Genomic DNA, 23,448 nt, shown 5'->3' with positions numbered 1-23,448 from the left:
TATATTATATTATATTATATTATATTATATTATATTATATTATATTATATTATATTATATTATATTATATTATATTATATTATATTATATTATATTATATTATATTATATTGTATTATATTATATAATATTATGAAATTAAACAATCAGTGTAAGAGTCTTACTTTATGTGCTCTGTGTTTCCATTCACCAGAGTCTTTCCGTTCCTCAGCCAGCTCACTTTAGGAGCAGGTGAACCCATCGCCCGACATTCAAGAGCCAGCTCCTCCCCGACAGGTGCACTGACTTCTGATGGGTGGCCAGAATCTATAATGCTGGGTGGTGCTGAGGGTGCCAAATACAGAGTTTTACAAATCAAGAAACAAGACTGAGACTACCTGATGCTGAGATCAGCGATTAAGCCAGTTTTACCATATATAGTAAGTGAGTAGTCTTTCTGAGTCTGTCCTTCAGTGTTTTTGGCTATGCAGGTGTAAGTGCCCGCATGAGAGAGCTGCAGAGGGCCCAACTCCAGTCTGTTAGCTCTCGTTGACCAGTTCCACTGCAGACTGCTTTCTACAAATCAACAAACAACTGTAAGAAACAACACAAAATCAGTCAGATGCAGCCCTGTAGAATTTAACTGACCAATAGGACTGCCGTCTTTCAACCAGGCAATATTGGGTACAGGTATGCCAGAGGCCTCACAGATAAGAGTGATGTGGGAGCCCAGGTTCTGAGTGAGAGTCTCATGAAGAGGACCCTCCATCACAGGAGGCACTGAAAGCAAATGTTAGCAAAAACTTTAATAAGAAATGGAGAATGTTTGAATGAATCCTGCTCTTTTCATTGGACTCACCATGGACTGTTACTCTGAAGGTGCGATCTACCTGACCTGCAATGTTGGAAACCTTACAGGTGTAAACACCACCATCAGCCACCTAAGAAATAAGGTTGAAAACACAGAGACAAACAAATTAGGTTGAAATTAGGGTTGTCCATGTTAAAACATTAATGAATATGATTATTGTGATTATGATTATTATTTTGCACAAACACCTAGCTATAAATTATTAATCCAGAGAAACAGAGAACTTTAAAAAAATAAATATACCTTTGTATAGACAGACAGACAGACAGACAGACAGACAGACAGACAGACAGACAGACAGACAGACAGACAGACAGACAGACAGACAGACAGACAGACAGACAGGTAGGTAGGTAGGTAGGTAGGTAGGTAGGTAGGTAGATAGATAGATAGATAGATAGATAGATAGATAGATAGATAGATAGATAGATAGATAGATAGATAGATAGATAGATAGATAGATAGATAGATAGATAGATAGATAGATAGATAGATAGATAGATAGATAGATAGATAGATAGATAGATAGATAGATAGATAGATAGATAGATAGATAGATAGATAGATAGATAGATAGATAGATAGATAGATAGATAGATAGATAGATAGATCATTTTCCCCCTGTACCTTTTGGTTTGATTATATTTTTGTAATTGCTTCTATTTATTTTCAAATGGAATGTACAAAGCTCATACATGCTCTTTTGTTGGCTTTATGATTTTAGGCGTTAAGATTGTCTGTCCTTGCTTATTTCCAGCTATTTTCTTCAGTAATAATATAATTTTCTAAATATAATGTTTTCTCTCTCGAGACAACTTATTAAATCGGAACATGGACATAGAAATTAATTCAGCACACAAACTCGCACAGTGCATTATGGATCTAGTGTTGTATGCATAACGGTTGTATTGCAGTCATTATTGTGGTGCATTGTGGGATTGTTTGAGTGCCCTTCAAAAAGTCAGACATCATTTTTAAATAGTGGTATTATAATGATATAATTGCTGATTTCAGATACAGCCTTAGTTCCAGTTCCAGAACTTTCTTACTTGCACTCCTACTATCTCCAGATGCTGCCGCTCTATCCTTAATCCATTCCCAGCTGCCAGTTGAAGTCCATTACGATACCATGTGACCTCTGGTTTAGGGATGCCATTGGCTTCACAGCGCAGAATGAGCGTCGACCCGACCTGAGGCGTCCTGACTTCAGACTCTGATTCAAGACGAGGCACCAGTGCAGGCAAAGCTAAAAAAGGGCAAACCAAAGCATGATAAGTGCTATATTGGTCTGCTAAAGCAATTAATACCCCCAAAACACCTGCAATGCACTAACCATAGATAGTAAGTAGAATGCTCTTTTGGTCTTGTCCAGCTGAATTTGTAGCTGTACAGACATATTGTCCAGCATCTTGCTGTCCTGCCCGAGGAATCTGCAGCATCTGACCTCCTTTGGACAGGATGATGCCACATTACATACATGAACACACACACACACACACACACACACACACACACACACACACACACACACACACACACACACACACACACACACACACACACACACACACACACACACACACACACACTTCATGGAGAATTATATATAAACAGATTCAGTTCACCTGGCAGTATGTGGATGCCAGTGGTGAACTCCAGCATCTGCCCGTCTTTGGTCCAGATGATGTCAGCAGGTGGGTACGCCTGGACATCACACAGCAGAGAGATCATATGGCCCTCCACCACACTCATTTCTTCTTCTCGGCGGCCCACAATCCTCGGTGGAACTAAGAGAAATGACGTTGATGTGAATTTTTTTTTTAAATAGGCTCATTTAACAAGTCATCTAGAGTTGACCTGTTTTTAAACCATTCATTCAGCAGATTTGGCAGGAGCACGTTTAGCTTAGATCAGTTTAGCATAAATCATTGGATTGATTTAGACCATTAGCATTTTGCTAAAAAATGTTTAAAAAGCTGCCATATTATGGATGCAGAAGGCACAATGAAATGATGCAGTGGCTGAAGTAGTCTGCAGCTAAGTAACTAGGTAAGAGTGCTGCTTAATATGACTGAATCTGCTGCAGCCATGGTATGACAGCAAAGTTCATTGATTATTGTGCTGGAATGAGATATTTCCTAGTCATAATTGCCTAGATTATAGCCACCTTTCATTTGCCATCAGTTTTAATACACTATGTAACTTTAAAAATTAACTTTTGCTAATTTATTAAGTTAAAAGTGCTCCGAGCAGAAATTGGTAATGCTCAACTGTTTACCTCCAGGTAAGCTGTAAAATATTCTTATTTCCAAAAAGCTGGGGGGTTCCTTTAATGTCTTGAAAAAATGTCTAGATAGACAATTCTGTTTTTTTACATTAGATTTATATATTAAACAACATAAATTAAAATAAATGATGCTCATATTTCATGTAAAATGTCCTGATCAAATGGAATCCTGATCAAAATACAGAGATTGCACTTTAAATGGCTACAGTTCAATGTCAAACAGAGCAAATAATAATAACATTTTTAATGTAGGCTACTTATATTTTACTTCAAAAATAATAATATAAATATAATAAAATAAACTAAACAAAAATACATTAAAGTATATAAGAATCAGCTCAAATAATCTGCTTTCAGAAACTGTTTTCAGATTTCAGTGACTGCGTAAACTCTGTCAGTTGCTCTTACCTTGAATAGACAAGCTGTAAAGTCTCTCGACAGCTCCAGCTTTATTCTCTGCCACACACTGATAACTGGCTCCATCTGACACCTGCACATTCACAATCTACAAACAACAAAACATGAGTTACACAAGATATGACACGTTCAATTTATATACAAGATTTGACTTTATATACAAAAACACTCTATTACCCTTATGTATTTAATTCAAAATATTATCACTAAATAAATTATTCATTATATGTGAACCTGGACCAAAAAAAACATTGAGATTTACAGATCACCTAAAAGCAGAATAAATAAGCTTTCCATTAGTGTACTGTATGATTTGTTTTGATAATTATAAGAATTATTATGAGGACTATTTGAATATGAGGGAATCAATATATAATAAATAATAAATAATTATAATAAATATATTTATATTTATTGAGAAAATGTACTTTAAATTATCAAAATTAAGCTGTTAGCAATTTATATTAGGCAACTGAAAGGCAAGTTTTAATACTTATGGAAGAAAATTTACAAGTAATTTTCATTGAATATGATCAGTACTTAATATTCCAATGATTTTTGACATTTAAAAAATCTAAAATTTTTACTCATTGAATGTGTTTTTGGATTTTTCCACATTTTCTCCCAAGGAAACATAAGACATAAGAACACGGGTATCCGGCCCCCAACTGACGTCAAAAATATAACGAGATATTTTTGAACCTCTATTATGTTGTGCAGTCATGTCTAACCATCTGTGGTTTTAACCCGCCATCTAGTTGACATACAGTAACACACATGCGTTTTAATTCTGCACTGTTAGACCTTACCGGGGTTTTTTACAGTAGAACACTGGCAACACTGTTGCCAGCCACTCACTGTAAAAGTTTGGTTACAGTAAGTAACTGGCAACAGTGTTGCCAGTTAATTACTGTAACTGAACCATTACAGTGAGTGGCTGGCAACAGTGTTGCCAGTTATTTACTGTAACTGAACCATTACAGTGAGTGGCTGGCAACAGTGTTGCCAGTTATTTACTGTAACTGAACCGATACAGGGAGTAGCTGGCAACAGTGTTGCCAGTTAATTACTGTAATAGAGCAGCAGTGGTAACTAACTGGAAACTATGTACAGTTAATTACTGTATTGTAGTGTTACAAATCACAGCATTATACTGCATACACATTAATAGTATGTCATATATAGTTATTGTAGTGTTACTAAAATTAATCAGTATTCTTAGCTGTTATTTAAAAATAGAAGGCATAAAATTTTTCAGACAAATTTATTTTATTGTTTTGACACGAAACAAATAAATAACAGAAAAAGTATAACAAAATTAAGAAATCAGCAGATATAAATATTGTCTTGCATATTACAGGTCTGCACAGTAAGGCTGCAGTCACACTAACATTTGAGCAAGCAAAATTCTGTCATACTGCACTGCGAAGTGGAATTAAACAAAGCGAGTAGTGGAATTAAACAAAATAATTAGAGATTGAAAAAGCAAGCCAGAGAGGTCATGTTCTGATCTTTGATTGGTATCAAGCAATCACATGATGTGATTTCGCATGTCAGCGTTCTCCAAGCTTGAACTTTCCAATGCTGCTAATTATGAAATTTGTCGCATGAGCTATCATTCCAGGTCTGCAGTACTCACATGCGTATGAATGGAAGTCTATAGGGAGAAAAGTGCAGTGTGACCGGGACTTTAAGCTTTAACTCTAATTAAACACACCTGATCAAACTAATTAAGGCTTGTTAGAAATCTACAGGTAATGTTGAAGCAGGGTGGGTACTAAACTCTGCTGCCCTGCAGTTCTCCAGGAACTTGGAGTTTGACCCCCATGGTATACAGCAGGGGTGCTCAATCCTGTTCCTGGATATCTACCTTCCTGCAGATTTCAGTTGCTACCAATATCAAACACACCTGCCTGTAATTATCACCTGGTGTTCAGGTCCTAATTAATTGGTTTAGGTGTGTTTGAAATGAATAGCAACTAAAATCTGCAGGAAGGTAGATCAGCAAATGAACAGCAAAAAACACAACATAATTATTTTAAATTTTAAAGTTTTAAATAATTAAAAACTGTGTTAAATCTCAATAAAAAGTTTAAAGTAATTATAAAAAATAAAGTTGGCAACACCGAAAAACCAAAGGATCCAATCTTTTATTGTTATAATTATCTCATGACAACAAACTTTATTAATGTTTCTAATATAAATTCATAGGTGGAAACACTGCTCTGAAAAATACTTAGCAACAAACTCACAACCTGGGACCGGACAGTGGAGCTTTTGTGTGTGGATGGCTATGTGTATCATGTTTTTGTGATTCCCTGTGACAATGTGCACAAGTTACCTTACTGAGATGAAGGAATTTAATTTTAGCTTAGTTGCCAGAAAGATACATACAACTGTTAGCATCTGTACATTATGGCAGTATGCAATATCCAATAAATACTTAAACAAAAGTAATGTAAGAAGTTATATGAGGAGAGGCTAACTAGCTAACAATGTAGCTTTCAAGTACACAGTTCAAGATAACAACAATATAACTTAAAACACAGCCTTATTTTAGAAACCCTCAAAAACATTTGAACACATTTTACTTACTCATTATAGATTCTTATTTAAAGCCTAAAACATATCAGACTCTACATCTGAATTGATGGACAGAGAATAGAGCACACTCAGCAGTAAACAAATCAAACACCTGGCTCCCTTAAAGGGCCAGCATTTTCTGAAAACTATTTCTAACACCTTTGTGTTTAGAATAAGACAGACAGCCTGTGGGAGTGTATGGGGATGCCTAAATCATTATTTTCTGCCTTTAAAATGCACGTCTCTATAAATAGCAACATAAACCATCAGAGAATTTATTGGAATTAATTCTTTGCACTACACAATTTCATACAAAGTCTACTCCTTTCACAGTAAAATAATGTGTTAATAAATAATAAATGTTTTCTTTTATTACAGCAAAACACTGGCTATTTTGCAGTTATTTACTGCACAATCTACAGAGTAGCAGTGCAGTTATACTAATTAAACACACCTGATCAAACTAAATCTAAAGGTAGTGTGTTGAAGCAGGGCTGGAACTAAATTCTGCTGGGCTGCGGCCCTCCAGGAGTTTGACATCCTTGGTACATAGCATATTTTCAAAGCAACTGCCTACATTTATCACAATCATGCACATATCATTGAATAAAAACAATAATATACAAACAATATACAAACGTCATCCAAAGCAAAAAATAAATAAATAAATAAATAATCTGATCCTCATGTTGTTCCAAACCTGTAGTAATAATAATAATAAAAAACAAATAACCTGATTAATACATTTATTTAGGAAAGTCTTTATACTATACTGTTAATGCCATTTTTACTAACTTCATTTGAAGTTTTCCAAACAAATTCATTGAGTCTCTGCGAAAATGTATGTACGTGCTGTTTAACATATTTTTAAATAACACATTTTTACTAGTTAATTAGCAAAATACTAATATTCAGCTTAAAGTGCAATTTAAAAGCTTAACTATTGACTAAACTAGGCAAATTAAATTAATTATAGAAAAGTAAACAAAGTTATAAAAATGATTGTGATAATTTGGTTGCTCTGTGTGAATATTTTTGCCTTTAAATGCATCTTGTCGATATCTTTACCTTTTAATTAGCTCTGTGACATTGACATTGGTTGACTCCTGATACTCAATGTTAAAAACATAAAAGGAACCAAAGAAAACACAGAGATGGCTGCAGAGAAATTTAGCTTATCATCAATGCATTGTCTCACTTTCTCCTCAATACTGACCATACACATACCAAAACTGAACAGTATATATATATATATATATATATATATATATATATATATATATATATATATATATATATATATATATAGCAACATAAAGCAGTACATGGGGTAATAATGGTTGAGCAGTAATTTACCATTTATTATCACAGTAACTATCTGTAATGGGTACATAAAGTAAATTACTGTAATTTATTCTTTGCACTACAAAATTTCATACAAATCCTGCTCCTTTTACAGTAAAATACTGTTTCCTTTTAATACAGCAAAACACTGGCTATTTTACAGTTATTTACTGCATAATCTACAGTAAGGGTTAACAGTGTGGGGCTGATCCAAACATTAAAATATATGTCCATAAGTGCTCTATTTTTGTAAATATTCATGGGTTGTTTGATTATCATCAGTTTTACGGCACTTGTATTTTTTGTTGTACAAAAGTCTGAAGGGGTTAAATAAGATTTGTGTGCATATTTTTCTTCAGATAATGACAATTGATCAGAATAACAAATGTACTGTGTTTAAGCAGTACACCAGATATACACCAATGGTATATAAATAAATATATAGTACACATATATCATTTTGAAATTGTCTAAGAAACTCAGTAAAACAAAAGAAAACTGTTTTAAAGAGGTCTTTTTTCCTGTATAATATTTTAGCTGTATAGAAATGTGCATTAAAACTGTTTTTCTTTTATGCAAACCATTATACTTTTAATTACAATGACAGAAAATTTTTTCTATTCTTTCAACCTCTTTAGTACAGATATATTGTGTTATATTGTATTCCATTATGAAAAATTCAGCAATTATCATGCTATGCAAATGTAATAGTACCACAAGTCAACATCCAATTAAAGACAATTGGGGCAAAAACTTGTGTGTTCTCTATGCTCATAGGCATCACCTCCAGCAGTTTTCCATCCTCCAGTATGTTATGGCGAGAGTCGCTGTAGAGAGGCAGACCATCCTTTATCCAGGACACAGATGGAGAGGGGTGTCCCGAGACATCACAGCGCAGTGAAACAGTGGAGTTCACCACAGCATCTACATCCTGCATGAACTCATCAGTCTGGCCAGAAATCACTGGAGGAACTGCATAAAATGAAAAGATCCTTCATTAAGAATACTGACAAACACTGTTCATAAATCACTGAATGCCATAAATACAGTATGTGGCTGCCTGATTTTCCTCCTTACCCAACACCTCCAGGTCATAATGCATTTTGTCTTCTCCAGCTTCATTCACAGCCTGGCAGGTGTACTTCCCAGCATCCTCAAGCTGTACTCGTGGGATCTGCAAGATGTGCCCTCCTAAAGAAAAACACATAAATTAGCAAACAAATGCAACTATATATTATATTTTTCTATATATTTTTTTAAATTTATATTTAGTTTCATCTTTGCAAGTCCAAAGTCGGAAAAGAGTGTGTATATATATTCATACTCCAGGCCAATTCTGATTTATTTCTGTTCCACTTTTTGTTCAAAGGTAAATAAAAGCTGAGAAATAAATATACTTTTCCACAATGGTGCCTCTTTCACATCTTTGTTGGTTGAATAAATGTATATATATATAATATTTCATTTTAATATAATTTTCATTTAATATAATGTGTTATTTTAAACTTATACTTTGCTTTAAACCACTATACCCATATTCACCTTCAACCACTAATATGATTTTTTATTAATTAAATCTTTTTATAAATTAAATTTGATACACACACACATACAAATTATATGGAATTCAACAGTCTTTTGCACACACATAAAACATATACACTATATTTAAAACATTTGTTGTTAATTTAATTTAATTTAATTTAAAGCCCTTTTTAAACAAAAATAATGTTTGTATTCAGCTATAACAAAGACTATAGAATACACAAGACATTGTGGAAATATAAATTTTTATCATCTAATTTCAAATTAACAATAATCTACGTATAACTAAAAAGTTATATTCTCTGGTTTTTAATTATTTTATTTCATTGACATGCCAGCTAGGAGGGTCATTTAACTTTTCCCTTGCTGACTACAGACTAAGCCAAAGTGATGCAATTATCAGTTTCACAGCATGGGGTGTCTATTGTTTTCTCTTTTCAATCAAATGGTCAGGAGGTTTCTGTCTCCAGAACATGATAAGATCAAGGCTGAAAGAGCAGTTTACCATGCTGACTCCAACCCTTAATTTGCATGCTCTGTTTAGCCATATCCCCTCCTCCTAAGAACACAATATAGCCATGAAATCTTTGTCTCAATTCAGACTATTTGCAGACTTGTGTGAGACTTGTGAGAGACTTGTGAAAGAACTTGCAGACTGCGGACCTCTAGTAGGCTCTTGCAGACACATTAGACATCTTAAAGACGCTGTATGACTGCAGATTAACCAACACGTCTCAATAAAGGATTTCTGCTTGTTTCGAGTCTCCTGGACTGGGTTCTCTCTCTTCTTTTCACTCATTTATATTTTTTTACAACAACATGTCACTCATATACTTTTGAATAGGGAAAAGTGTAACTGTCAGTATGGCAAACGAAGCCCCGCCTTCTAGTACAACAGCTAATCAGTGATCGCTATATGGTGACTAAAGCCCGCCTTCTAGTACAGAAGCCAATCAGCGATTGCTATAGAATGACAATTCCCCTAAAAGTGACTTTGGCTATGATAAATTAATTATACATGATAATAAAAACTAAATGTTTTCTGAGCAGCAAGTAAGTATAAAGGACATATCATATAAGTATAAGTGTGACAATGCAGACTGTAACATAACGATACTGAAAATTATCATCACAGAAATATTTTACAAAAATAAATGACACATTAAATGTATGAAAATAGAAAACAATTACTTTCAACTGTAAGAATATTTACTCTTTATTTTACTGTCTGACCAAATACATCCAATGTTGGTGAGCATAAAAAATAAAAAAAGGAATACACTATTTGACTAACTGAAACTATATATACTATATTTATCGTCTCCACTCACCAGGCGCAAGCACAACTCCGTCTGAGCTGGTAAGTTGTCTGCCTTGTCTGTACCAACTGAGTCGAGGAGGAGGAATGGCATTGCTCTCACAGGAAAGACTGATGGAGTGGCCTAGCAACACCTCTCGCCTCTCAACCATCCCGTCAGATGAGTCTGGATCTTCTTCATCGCCCTCTCTCTCTCCCAGTGTAAAATCAGCAGCACCATTTATTACTCGGTGAAATACTGGTGGAACTGAGGAGGTAGTGGAAGAGGTCATGGAAAAGATAAATATTAAAATAAAAACAAAGCAGTAAAAACAGAAGCTCATGTCTGTATAAGAGACACTGACCCTGTATAGTGAGGTGGAAGTCTCTCTTGTCCTCTCCAGCAGAGTTAGAGACCACACATGTGTACTGGCCCTCATGGGACAACATGGCATTATCAACATGGAGCATGTGACTGTTCACGCTCAAGCCGCTGTGTGTATTTCCATTCAACAGCTGTAGAACACAAATTACAGAATGATTTAATAATGCATTTTTAATTCATTAATCCTTAAATATTAATTAGATACAGGTGTTTTCAGGCCAAACTGCTTCATGGACATTTGGTCATTATTTTAATCATCCACAGTAAGTGCATGGTCTTAAGTGCACAGCTTAAGTGAATTTAGAACTGAAAGTCTGAATCCACCTTTGCTATTTTAAGAACTAAAAAATGGTTGGCACTCAGAGTGCATGGTCTAAAAGGGTTGTCCATACTATTTTAATGAGCTACTGTATGGATGTAATGTGCATCAAACCAATTTCATCTTCAATTCCTATTAAGAGTGAGTTTTGGTTGTGCCATTGCAGATTTGTTATTTACATGGTGAATTTTGACAGCTGAAAAACAGAACACTTCACTAGTAAATAAACAGATCTTATATGCTTATATATGCTGAGCACTGTATATTGTTTACTCAGAGTGTTTACATGCTATTGCATGTTTTTGTTACATGCTTTTGCACCTGGGCATTGCTTTACAATGACCTTAATGGGTGAACATTAGCCATTGGGCGAGTGTCTTTTGTCTTTCCAGGTGTGAATTATTCCTGACCATTGTCACTCCTACGCATACAGCTGAGATTACCCAAAATAGACTTATAAAATGTAAAATATTATTTAAAGACTTGTAATGTAAATCATTGTAATGCTTTCTTTGAATGAGAGAACAAAAGTATTTTTACATAGTTGTGAAGTAAATATTCTAGTCTAAAAGACTGGTTACTCAAAAGTCTTGTTCAGGCCCATTCAGTGTGGTTTCTTGCACTTACATTTTTTTTCAGCTGAAATTTTGTTTGCTGAATAACTGAACGCTTCACTAGTAAATAAACAGGTCTGCACCGACGTGAAATAGTGACCCTGAAGAGTGCTAGAGATTAAATAAAGAACTGACCATCTACTGAGCAAGCCGGTTTCCACTAAAGCCCCCTGAGGTGAAGCTGTGGGAGGGATAAATTTGATACAAGCAAGGACTATCCTTTATGACATGTTGGCACTTTCTATTCATGTAGACTATAATAATGTTTTACATTTCAATTCTTTAATTTTTCATATTAAAAAGGTGTTTGTGTGCTGCATCACATCCCGGTCTGTATAATAAGCAAAGTGTTCTAAAACTGTAGACCAGGCACATAAAAGTAAAATATAATTAAAAAAAAAATGCAGATCTGTTTTTGATTGCCACTGTTTAATTTGCAGAGATGTGCAGTGGCTATTTGGGCTTTGATAATGTGTAACTATTTTCATTGAAGGAAAAAAAATGGCAAAGCAATTGTCATTATTGACCCTTAAATAATGACATGTCCCCCAGTTTTTTGGTAATTCTGTGATCGCTGAATCCAATGCAAAATCAACAAAAAGTCACACAATTTTGCAATCCTGAAAAATGCTTCATTTAAACACAAAATAATTGCAAAAAAATTAAATAATCTCATAAAACATCCTATTCATAACCACATAATTAAATTATTTTATTTCAGTTTGCAATTAACAGTTTTACATGACTTAAAGACATTATTGCATATACATTGCATATGTCTCACCTGCGCCCTCACAATATTTTTTTTATCACATAATTGTCAGCATATTTATGGGAATTACCATCACAAAATAAGTATTTTTTTGTTGTTGCAAAAAATCACAATAAAATCGTGATAAACTAGGGGGTCTGATTATTGTAATATATGTGAAATATAAGTGGATTATACATTAGCATAGAGCCCCTGAAGATATCAATCCAAGTTTGTTTTCTATTATTAAGCCTTAACTATTAGGACTGGATGGGCAGACAAACTCATGAACAGTTGCCAAATCCAATATGAGACTCAAAATCAGGAAGTACTGTATGATCTAGTAATAACAGAAACAGAAGAACTAAAGAGGCACAAACCTGCCCATCTTTAAACCACTGTGTGACAGGCTCTGGAAAGCCTTTGGCCAGGCACGACAGTGTTAACGTCCCATTAATTCTCACTTTCTCTTCTCTCCTGCCAAAACTGAGAATGGTAGAATCCCCCTCTATCTGTGGAGGAACTGAGAAAAGGGCACATCCTTAATCTTTGCCAAAACCACAAAGCTGTCAGCCATATAAATCAGGTTATCTTGCAAGCCTATTTACCCATAATTCTTAGTGTGTAATGTCTATGTGCTGTTCCAGCCGGATTGGTTGCTCGGCAGGTGTATGCGCCTGCATCTTCACCACGAGCCGCAGCCACACGCAAAGACTGTCCACCCTGTGTGTATGTGAGCTGAGGGCTGGACACTATGGGCTGGTTGTCCTTCAGCCAGGTGATAGTGGGAAGTGGAATCCCTTCAACTTCACAGTGAAGAACAGCCGGGAAGCCCAGAACTACAGTTACTTCTGAATCCTCACCAGAGTCACGGATCAATGGAGCAGCTGTGAGCACAGAGATTGGAGGCAAACTGAGTTAGAATGATGAAATTGGGTATTTTAAAAATTGGGAATTAAGAATTTCCATTTGAGCACAATCTGATTGTTGAATGAAAGACTCTTATGATTCATTTGTTTTTAGTAAATTATTATTACTACTGACAACTACTAGTGAATTTAGAATCAATGAGGAAAATTTTAGAATATATAAATATGTTGATGATTTGGCCTTGGTTGCCTGTTAGACAAAATAAACAGTTTGTAGCATTTGACCTACCCAGCCCACATTAAAGGCATAGTTGACACAAAGCAATATATATATAATTACCTAATTTATTATCCCTTGTGTGGTTTTGTGGTACTTTTATTTTATTTCTTCTGTTAAACACAAAAGAAGATATTTAGAAAAATGGTGGTTGCTGGGACACATTCATTATGATGGCAAACAAATTACTAGGAACGCAGAATGAAAAACTAATTACTTTTTTTTCAAAAGAAGAAACTCAAATAGGTTTTGAACAAGTGAAGGATGGGTAAATGATGAAAGACTTCATTTATGGGTAAACTATCCCTTTAAGGTTCTTAAACTCTCAAAAAAAATGTTTTTGCTCGGTCAAACTACTCATTTAAAATAAGCTGAATCAACACAATTTTTGAGATTTCATTGGGACGACTTTATTTTTTTATGTTCATTCCACATAAATTTGTTAAAAGTGGTAAGTTTACTTAATCAACTTGTATTGGAAAAACATAAATAAATTGTGTGAAACCGTGTATTTTTACTGTAAACATGATGTTTTAGCAAACTAGAGATTAATGTTGCCATCACTAAAGAATTATTATGTTTAAAGAATATGGTGTGAACAAAAAGAAATTTGGAAAAAATATGTAAGTATCTTGCTCGGTTCAATTAGCTAAACAGCTTAGTGATCTTGGAGTTATACACTGCAAGCACACATGCGAATGTATGTACAGTATAAATCCATTGTGAAAAGGCAAGCCTCAGAACCAATTAATACAACTTTATTTAGAAAGGTGAAAGTTAGTTTGATCTTTGAAGATGGTCTAGAGTTCATCTAATAAAAATGTTTAAAAGTTCCTTTGTTCCAAATGCAATTAAAACAACTAATTCAGCAAGTGTCTAATCTAACGGTGTGGATTGCATGAACTGTATCTTTTTATTTGCTTTTATGTAATTTGTGTAATGTATCTAATTATTTTTATTCTATTTAATTATGTGCCACTACTAATTTTGCTGTGCTACTGCACCAGAGGCAATTTTACGCTCATGTGGACAATAAAGTAAAACAAATACAAATATACAAAACTACTAAAGTAGGCCAATAATCAATGAATGGATTGTGTGCAGATTTTGCACAACCAGTGTATTTTGACTCCCATATATATATATATATATATATATATATATATATATATATATATATATATATATATATATATATATATATATATATATATATATATATATTTTTTTTTTTTTTTTTTTTAATTCAGTCTGTTTTGATCCTTGAATAATTTTCCTTGTATACTATTGTCTTTTCTACTTGAATAAAATTATTTGCATGATTCAGCCATACAGTGCAGCAAATCCAGTCCAAGTATATTAACAGAGCTCTTATCAGTAAATTAAAAACCTTCAGCTTATAGCATGATTCTTGAACAAATGACTGATGATTTTGATGCAGTATATTACTTTGTAGTTACTTTAAAAATAGTATACAACACAATTATTATGATTCTTGAAGGAATAACTATGCTTGACTGACCGTTGAGTGATTTTTATGTTTCGGCTCTTAAACAAATAATTCAAATGATTTTTAGAGAATTTAAAAACATTTAGCAAAACCTGTTTAATGTGGATTTTTCCAAATATCTTCTTTTCTATCTATCTATCTTTACACCCCACAAAAAAAGTGTAAATAACCTTACACTTGTTTGAAACAAAGTGAGTAAATGATGACAGAGTTGTTATTTTTGGCTGAACCTTTGAGGATTATTTTTTTCATGACAGTATTTTGCTGAGTATCCCTATGTGTTGGTAGCAAGTTTAATCATGTCATGGTGTAATACATAACATTATAGTCACCAACAGGTTGTAATAACAGACCCTATAACCTATCAAACTGGATGGGAATGTGGAGACTAGAATTCATTATTAGTTCCATCCCAATGGCTTACCTTGTATGGTCAGCCTGAACTGTCTTGTCTGAGTCCCAGCGTTGTTAGTCGCCACACACTGATACAGGCCACGATCCCTAGGCCTGACAGACTTAACCCTCAACACCTGCCCCTTCTCCAGAAACTCCACATGAGGGTCTCCATTAGGGGATAAAACCCTGAGACACGAAGACCACAGATAAGTTCAGAAACTGAAAAAAGAAGAATTTAATTGTCTTTGTCATTGACTCACTCTCCATCATGAGTCCATTCCACTGAAGGCAGAGGACGACCACTGACTCTACACTGCATATCCACTTCCTGTCCCGCCATGATGGTCACTTCCTGCACTCCTGAAGTTCCCGATATTACTGGTGGAGCTAAATGAAGAGAAAAATACAATAAATTAGCATTTTTATTTTCTTATAAACTACAAACCAGTTCTTAACATAGAGTGAAACAGTTGGTAAAAAAACCAAAAAACCAAAAAAAAAAACCAAAAAAAAAAAACAAAGCCTATTATTTAGCTTAACAACACATTGTTCCATATACCTCAAGGTTACTTTAAATTACAGAGCTTGTCAATATTTCACCTTGTACTTCAATAGTGTACTCCCTCTTGGCTTCCCCAGCAGAGTTCTGGGCAGTGCAGGAGAAGCGGCCAGCGTGATCATGCTGAACACGATAAATCTTTAAAAGCCTTTTTCCATTCTGCAGATACACCCCTGGGGTCTCCAGTACCTAGAAGCACAGAGCGAGTAAGTGATTTTCAAGAGTGGCAGCCAAGACTTGTGATAAATTTGATGGCCACTAGATGTCCCTATGTTACCAGTGCACTGTCCCATATTGACTGCATTGTTCAAAAAGAAACCAAAAACACAGCAAAGCTAAACAGAGAAAACCACAACAAAGCAAAACAAAAAAATTGAAGAAAAATACAGAAATAACAAGCAAAATAAAATAAAAAGTTAAGAAAAGCCAAGAAATAAAAGGAAACAACAACAACAAAGTAAAACAAAATAAACAATCAAAGCAAATCCAAACAGAATATTGCAGTGCAAAGCAAAACAAAACAAAAATGTATCAAAATTAAAAAGCAAAGTAAAGCAAATAATAACAAAACACCAACAAAAACAACAACAATAATAATAAGCAAAAACAAAACAAAGGGAAAAAACATCACAAAAAGCCAAAGCAAGACATGGAAAAACTGATGAAAGAAAACAAAGCCAGGCAAAACAAAAAAAATAAACAAAGCTAAACATCCCAAAGCAAATAAAATCAATGATAAAAAAAGTAGTTTTCCAACAGTATTACAGGGTTCTCTAAATATAAAATTTTCATTGAGCAGATGGACACTTTTTTTTTTTTTTTACAGTTTGCTGTGTTTGTTCAAACTTCCTGCTATTACATTGACATGACTAGTATATGCAAAATAAGTAGGTACATGGATAATAATCCGGATGAAATACAGTCAACGGGTCATTTTTAACCTTACATGAAAGAGCTTTGCACTGGTTTTTATGATAAATATGGAATGATAAAATACATATAAAAGGAAAAATAACCATATTAATGAACCTACGGGTCTGTTGTCTTTAGTCCAGCTGATAGTTGGTGTTGGGATGCCAAAAGCGTCACACCCCAGTGTGAGGGGCTGCTTCAGTGTCACTGTCAAATTCAGAAGCTGCCCATCATCCTGGATCTCTGGAGGAACTGGATTTAAAAAGACACACACACACACACACACACACACACATATATATATATATTGTTTCGCATAATTAATTCATTCTCTGACTGTAAAGTGCTTGCATAATTAATTTGCCATGTAATTAAGCGATGAAAAGCTGAAAATGAAAATAAATGAAAATAAATCAGCAGAAAAATGCTCCTAACTCCTATATATAACAGATACGTTGAATACTTATTATTATGACACAAAAAATCTGTACACATTACACACAAATTATTTTTTTAGAAACAGAGTTTTATAATATATAATTGTTCAAAATTTAAAAATCTGTATGACAAGATTTATTGAGATGAGAGTGTTGAAAATGTCAAGTCATTGTAGATGATTTGATCAAATTCCCATAGCAAGATTTTTGATATACAGTATGGACTACAATAAAAAAAGGTAAATATAAATGTAAGATGATCATTTTTTTTTAAGTAAAAAGTATGACAAATTATAATGTAATAAGTAAATAAATCTGTATCAAACATACTGTTTTAATTTTTTTGACCAGTATATCACTTAATTTAATTATAATACAGAAAATTACATAATATTATCTATATTTAAGTAGTTTTAATGAAATATAATAAATAATTATTTTAATGATATAAAAATTACAAACAACAACATTTTATATATATTTTTCCTCTTTATTAAATTTGTATTTAATATTTCTCCCTAGCATATTCATTTGGGTGTACTAATTTTTGGACTGTGATCCAAGAAAAAGAAAAATGTAAATGAATGAATAAATAAATAAATAAATAAATAAATAAATAAATAAAAAGACAGACAGACAGACAGACAGACAGACAAATAGATAGATAGATAGATAGATAGATAGATAGATAGATAGATAGATAGATAGATAGATAGATAGATAGATAGATAGATAGATAGATAGATAGATAGATAAAAATATATAAATAAATAAATAAATAATTATAGATATTAAACTTTTTTTTATTATTTATTAAAAAATCTATGGACCACTTGGAAATGGCAGCAAGAGTCTCACCATTGACCTTTAGCCTGGTCTTCCTCTCCACTGACCCTGCTTCATTAGTGGCCACGCACTTGAAGTCTCCACTGTGACTGGCTGAAGCTGAGCCAATCACCAGGGCTCCATCTTCAGCCAGAGACACGCCATGCTCCGATCGCTCCATATGGACCTCCAGGCCATTTTTGAACCATCGCACCTGAGGAGCAGGAGACCCTAGCCAGGGAACAACAACAAAAGCACAAAATAAAGTAGAGACAGAGCAAACAGTAAGTGTGAAAGAGAAAACATAGATTAAAGCTTAAAGAATACACAACTCGCCAAAGCTTTAAGAAAGGCCAGAAATGTATCCATCCAAAGCCAGGCAACAGAGAGAAGAAACAAAGAGGATGCCAGTAAATGTCTCTCCTCAGAAGCGGATCAGTTGGTGTGCTGTCAAACAGTTCTTCAAGGTGAAACACCCAGAGTGAAGATGCCAGACACAGTATATCAGAGCTGAACTGATCAAGCGTAAGAACACTAGATTTACAGCTCAAAGACAAAAGTCTAGAGACTTCAGGACAGCAGTGAGGGGAGTAGTTCAAACACACCAATGAGGTCTTAAATCTGCCCGAGACCCCTTTAACAGATGTGTGGTGAACTTTACTGGGTCAGCTTAAAGTGACGGGGCAGGGGGTGACCTTGTACTTGTTTTACAGTCAACTTTTAAACCTTCTCAAAGCCCATTTAGGCAGAAATGACATACTTAACAGTGTTTATTTGTGTTGGGTTTCATGCAGAGTGCTAGATGAAGCTTCCATGTAGAGTCCATTTAGAGGAGGAAGGAGTATAAGTAGAGGAACAAAGCGACTACCCTGTAAAAGAACGTGGCTGCCTTAATTTTTTTAAGTTGAATAACTTTTTTACCGTACATCAGTCAAAATGACTACAAATTACAATTACTACAATACGGTAAACTGCGCATAACTAAAACATTTAGTTGAAACCGGATTAACTTATTACAATTTTAAAGTAACATGAAAACATTTGTTGTCATGACTTTTTGTCATTCCTTTTTTTTCAGCATATGTATTAAAGCAACATATTTTGAACATTAAAGGGATAATTTACCCATAAAACTTACCCTTATGTCAAACCTGTATGATAACATTTAACAGTGGAACTACCAGAATTCTATTATAAGAATTACCATAAACATTTCTCATGAAATGTCATATTGTCACATGATATTTACTTTTTAAGCTTTTATTGAGATATTAAAATTTAGCTTTGAATGTCTGTCGTCAAATTTTATAAAATCATTGCCATAAAAATACAGTATTTTTGGTAATACAGCCTATAAATGTATACGAGTTACTAGACCACGGCTTAGGCATGGCTTTTTTTTTCCCGCACTGAAAATGTTTTAAAAGACGTGTCTGAAGTTATGTTTTTGCTATCAGAAAGCTATGTTTTTAGCAGGAAGTTGCTAGGCAACAGAGGCATGTATATTCAGTCACAGGGAAAATTAGCAGACTAAAATGTAGTAAAAAAGGCAAAACGGTTGGTGCCAATAGCCTAGTGGTTAAGTGCCGTTACATAGCAATATGGTGCTCAGTTAAATTCTTGGCTCAGGGTCCTTTGCCAACCCTTCCCCTCTTTCTGCTCCAAATACTTTCCTGTCAGTAACCTCCACTTTCTTATCCAAGTTAAAGGTGGAAGACCCCTAAAAAAATAATTTAAAAAAACAGTAATTTGCATAAATTGTTGCTATAATGCACAACATTGAGATGCTCAATCACTGCCTTCCGTTTTCAATTATGTTACAGGTGCAGCAGACCCGTCAATGTTCCATAGGCCAATAGATTTAATTTGCTCCAGCCCTTTAAGTAGCCTATAGTGTGAAAAGACATCCCTAAAATTCATTTAATTCAGTTAACAATAGGCCCTGTCACAAAATGTCGCATGTCTGTTCCATGAGCTGCAGCCTTGACAACATGATGATAGTTCAGAACTTTTCTTAATTACTTTTTTTTTGTTATCATCTGTTTATGTTTTCTGTTTTTGTCTTTCTTTAGTTTATTTCTTTATTTACATTGAACGAACCACTGTTTACACATGTGAGTCATCTTTCCCACACATGAATGCCATAACAACACAAGTAATTGCGCATTTAAAGAAACATCTAATGTGGAAAAACGAATGTTGTTTTCAGAAATGATTGATTGTAAAGTTAATTAATAATAATCTAATTAATAATATGTCAAGCGTTCATGGACTAAATCTAGACTAAAATCCCAGGACTTTACTTGATTCAGAACAAAAAAATTACAACTATAACTAAATGGGCTTTTTGTCAAAAGACTGAGACTATAAATACATCAAAATGTGATTTCAAAATTAACATAGGTGTAGATAATAGTTTTTTATTTTTTTGCTTTTTTTACATTGCCAACGGCTGGCTTTCGATGCATGACACTGCTTCAAAAAAATACAAATAAAAATATTTCAGTTTTACTATATTGTTTTTGTGTAAAAATACCCTTTCTTCTATTGATACAATGAAGGAATTGCAGTCCAACTATACTAAGATTCATTGCCAAAAGATGACAACCAGATGTTTTAGAAGAAAAGGCTGGATTATGGTTTAAAATATAAGTATTTAATTTCAGTTTACACAGATGACCAACGCTACAATTTTTTTCAAAATACAAACACTTACTGTCTCTCACTTCAAGATTCTGTTGTTTAAATGATTACAAGCAGCTTTGCAAAAACTACAAGTTACTACTAGCTTAATAAAGTCCTAATCAGCTGTTTATTAATAGTTAGTAAGGTAGAAGTTGGGTTTAGGTTTGGATTAGTGATGCAGAATAAGATCATACTTTATGACTAATAAACAGCTAATTTTTTTAATAATAGGCAGGCAATAAGCCAGTAGTTCTTAGCGTGAATTGTGACCTAAAGTGTAAAATTCTTGTTTTAGTGTTATTTAGAAATAATTATGTTACCATAGATATAAAAGTGATGCCAAGATGACAGTTATATGTATACGATTATACAGGTACTTATGGTTAGTTATAAATGATCTCAAGTGGCTATGACAACAGAGGTGGGTCTTTAGCATCTATGTTAGCATGTTCACTAGAAGAGTTTGTATCCAGCTTGGTGTGGGGCAAAAACCGAAGAGTGATGGTATTGAGGTTTACAGGGGTTAATGTTCTGGAGACCAGCGAGTAGAAGCTGTTCAAGTAAATCTCCTTCCCTTGGCTCCAAGTGGCATGCTAGCAACTGATGCTAGAGGCTGTGGTCTTAGCGTTCTTGTTAGCATGCCCAGCTCTCATACCAGAGACGCCAGTTCAAATCTCACTCGCAGAGAGATGAGTAGAACCAGAGATGATACAGACACAAGTATTGACATCAACATGACATTACTTGCGGATGTTTTGTGATACTTTGAAAGTCCAGTAAGTGACTCTATAACCATGTTTAGCTTTATTAAAGGAAGACAAACATGATTTTGGCAACATTTCATTTTTTTTTTATTTATTGCAGCTCTTTGGAAATGAAATGTCCAGTAAGTGGTGCTAACAGAATTATTTATCATAACTGAATATAACAGCACCTACACGGTATAAATCTGTTTATATATGTCTGCATATATCTGTTGACCATTTGACTATTGACAATGAAAATTCAACTTTACAGTTTAACAAAGTGAGTTGTATGGACATTTTTAGCAGTCTGTAAAAATGAGAGGAATAAGTCTGTAAAATACCAAAAAAATGTACTGACAGCTTATTACAAGGTTTTTGTACCACAATATACAACACCAACCCAAACAATATATCATTTTAAACTAATAAAAATGTTAATAAAATATCTTTTTTTTTCAATTTCTTCAAGGGTAAAAGTTGTTGGAAGAAAGATTAAGGTCTCGTAATGCAATTAAAAAGCATAAATAATTTAAAAATAGGAATCACAAAATACGGAAAACCCCTAATTTACAGATTTTTTTTTACAGTGTACATTAAACTAAATTAATGAGTAAACAAAAGCAAATGTGAGAAAAAATAAAACTCTAAGACATATTTTTTAGTTAGGTTGTACATGTCTTTTTATATTGTACCAAGTTAACTACTCAGTAACTATAAGTTGCATGACATTAGCATCAAAATCTATTTATTTACAAATCACACAACATATGGTAAAAAGTTTTTGAGGTCAAAATTATTCAACCACTCCAAAATAGGTTTATATTCATCGATAACCTTCACCAGCAATCATAAAAGCTGCTACTTAAAATCAAGTTAGCATGTTTTGACACGTAAACATACTTTTAGTCTTTATTTTCGTACAAGCATTTCCCAGAGTATTTCCATTCAAAAGTGAGTTTTATGATATCTTTATAACAAGGGATATAATACTTGATATAACATTTTATTACATAGTTTAAAGACATTCATACATTTTTAAGTATGCCTTAAGTCAAGTATTTTTTAGGGAACGCTGTATACAACAAATCTGTTATTTTTTTATATATTTTTTTATTATTATTTTTTTGGACGTGTAGTGAAGAGAACTCCCAGAGCAGATGTTTACAGTCATAATGTTTGGATTGATTGTTTTTGTGACTTAAAGAATGATGTGCAGCTGGTCTAGTTTACATTACAGGATAACATTAGAAGCCGTTTATTTGTCATAAATCCCTCGAACAATACTTCAAATGATTGTCATGTTGTAAAAAAGAGGCTTGTGAGCATTCCTTGGGTGGGGTCATGCCTTTCAGTGGGAGCCATTTGAAACAGATCAGTATGAAAAGGACAAACTTCCTCACTCCTACACCTTTTGGCACATTTTGAATGTCTTATCTAACACACCTCTAAGATTGTGAAATCGTGTTATAATTAAACTTTATACAGTGTCTGCACGGGTTTGTGTGTGCCACTAAAAAATAAAAACGAAATATTTAATAAAGCATAATGAATGTAAAAATATTGACTGAACTTTAAATGCATTATTATAAAAAAACACACAGATGGATTCAAATTATAGTTCAAAGCTAGATTAATATTTGTTGCTTATTTACTTGCCCCCAGGCCTTCCAAGATGTACAGAATGTGACATTTTCCTTCAGACATAATATACTTAATTTACAGCTCTGGGTATAAATATTTAGCTAAAAATGTATGATGGCCTGAGATTGATTAACAGCTATTTTTCATTGCTAATGTTACAAAGGACTTCAAATAAATGCTGTACAAATACTGCATAACAA

At 33.7% G+C, this 23,448-nt stretch overlaps 1 protein-coding gene across 2 annotated transcripts in view; it reads right to left on the bottom strand.

The window, feature by feature from the left end:
• The window catches only part of hmcn2 (hemicentin 2), a 176,384-nt gene that overhangs the window by 58,303 nt on the left and 94,633 nt on the right, over window positions 1-23,448 (bottom strand). Inside the window, exons 26-44 of one of the 2 annotated variants that reach the window (XM_087264883.1) lie at window positions 18,210-18,407; window positions 17,036-17,166; window positions 16,044-16,191; window positions 15,704-15,830; window positions 15,472-15,629; window positions 13,000-13,278; window positions 12,772-12,914; window positions 10,688-10,838; window positions 10,357-10,590; window positions 8,558-8,671; window positions 8,265-8,452; window positions 3,545-3,641; window positions 2,475-2,636; window positions 2,183-2,296; window positions 1,899-2,095; window positions 838-919; window positions 627-758; window positions 411-554; window positions 164-323 (exon numbers count right to left, since the gene is read on the bottom strand). In XM_087264883.1, the coding sequence (XP_087121009.1) occupies window positions 164-323; window positions 411-554; window positions 627-758; window positions 838-919; window positions 1,899-2,095; window positions 2,183-2,296; window positions 2,475-2,636; window positions 3,545-3,641; window positions 8,265-8,452; window positions 8,558-8,671; window positions 10,357-10,590; window positions 10,688-10,838; window positions 12,772-12,914; window positions 13,000-13,278; window positions 15,472-15,629; window positions 15,704-15,830; window positions 16,044-16,191; window positions 17,036-17,166; window positions 18,210-18,407 (2,959 nt within the window). Of the gene's footprint in view, window positions 1-163; window positions 324-410; window positions 555-626; window positions 759-837; window positions 920-1,898; window positions 2,096-2,182; window positions 2,297-2,474; window positions 2,637-3,544; window positions 3,642-5,192; window positions 5,392-8,264; window positions 8,453-8,557; window positions 8,672-10,356; window positions 10,591-10,687; window positions 10,839-12,771; window positions 12,915-12,999; window positions 13,279-15,471; window positions 15,630-15,703; window positions 15,831-16,043; window positions 16,192-17,035; window positions 17,167-18,209; window positions 18,408-23,448 lie in introns of those variants that run through there. The other variant, XM_087264884.1, reaches the window with a different exon arrangement.

The sequence above is a fragment of the Danio rerio genome, chromosome 8 (genome assembly GCF_052040795.2).
Source record: "Danio rerio strain M-AB ecotype USA chromosome 8, GRCz13ab, whole genome shotgun sequence".
Classification (NCBI taxonomy): Eukaryota; Metazoa; Chordata; class Actinopteri; order Cypriniformes; family Danionidae; genus Danio; species Danio rerio.
This window is presented reverse-complemented; position numbering and strand designations above follow the sequence as displayed.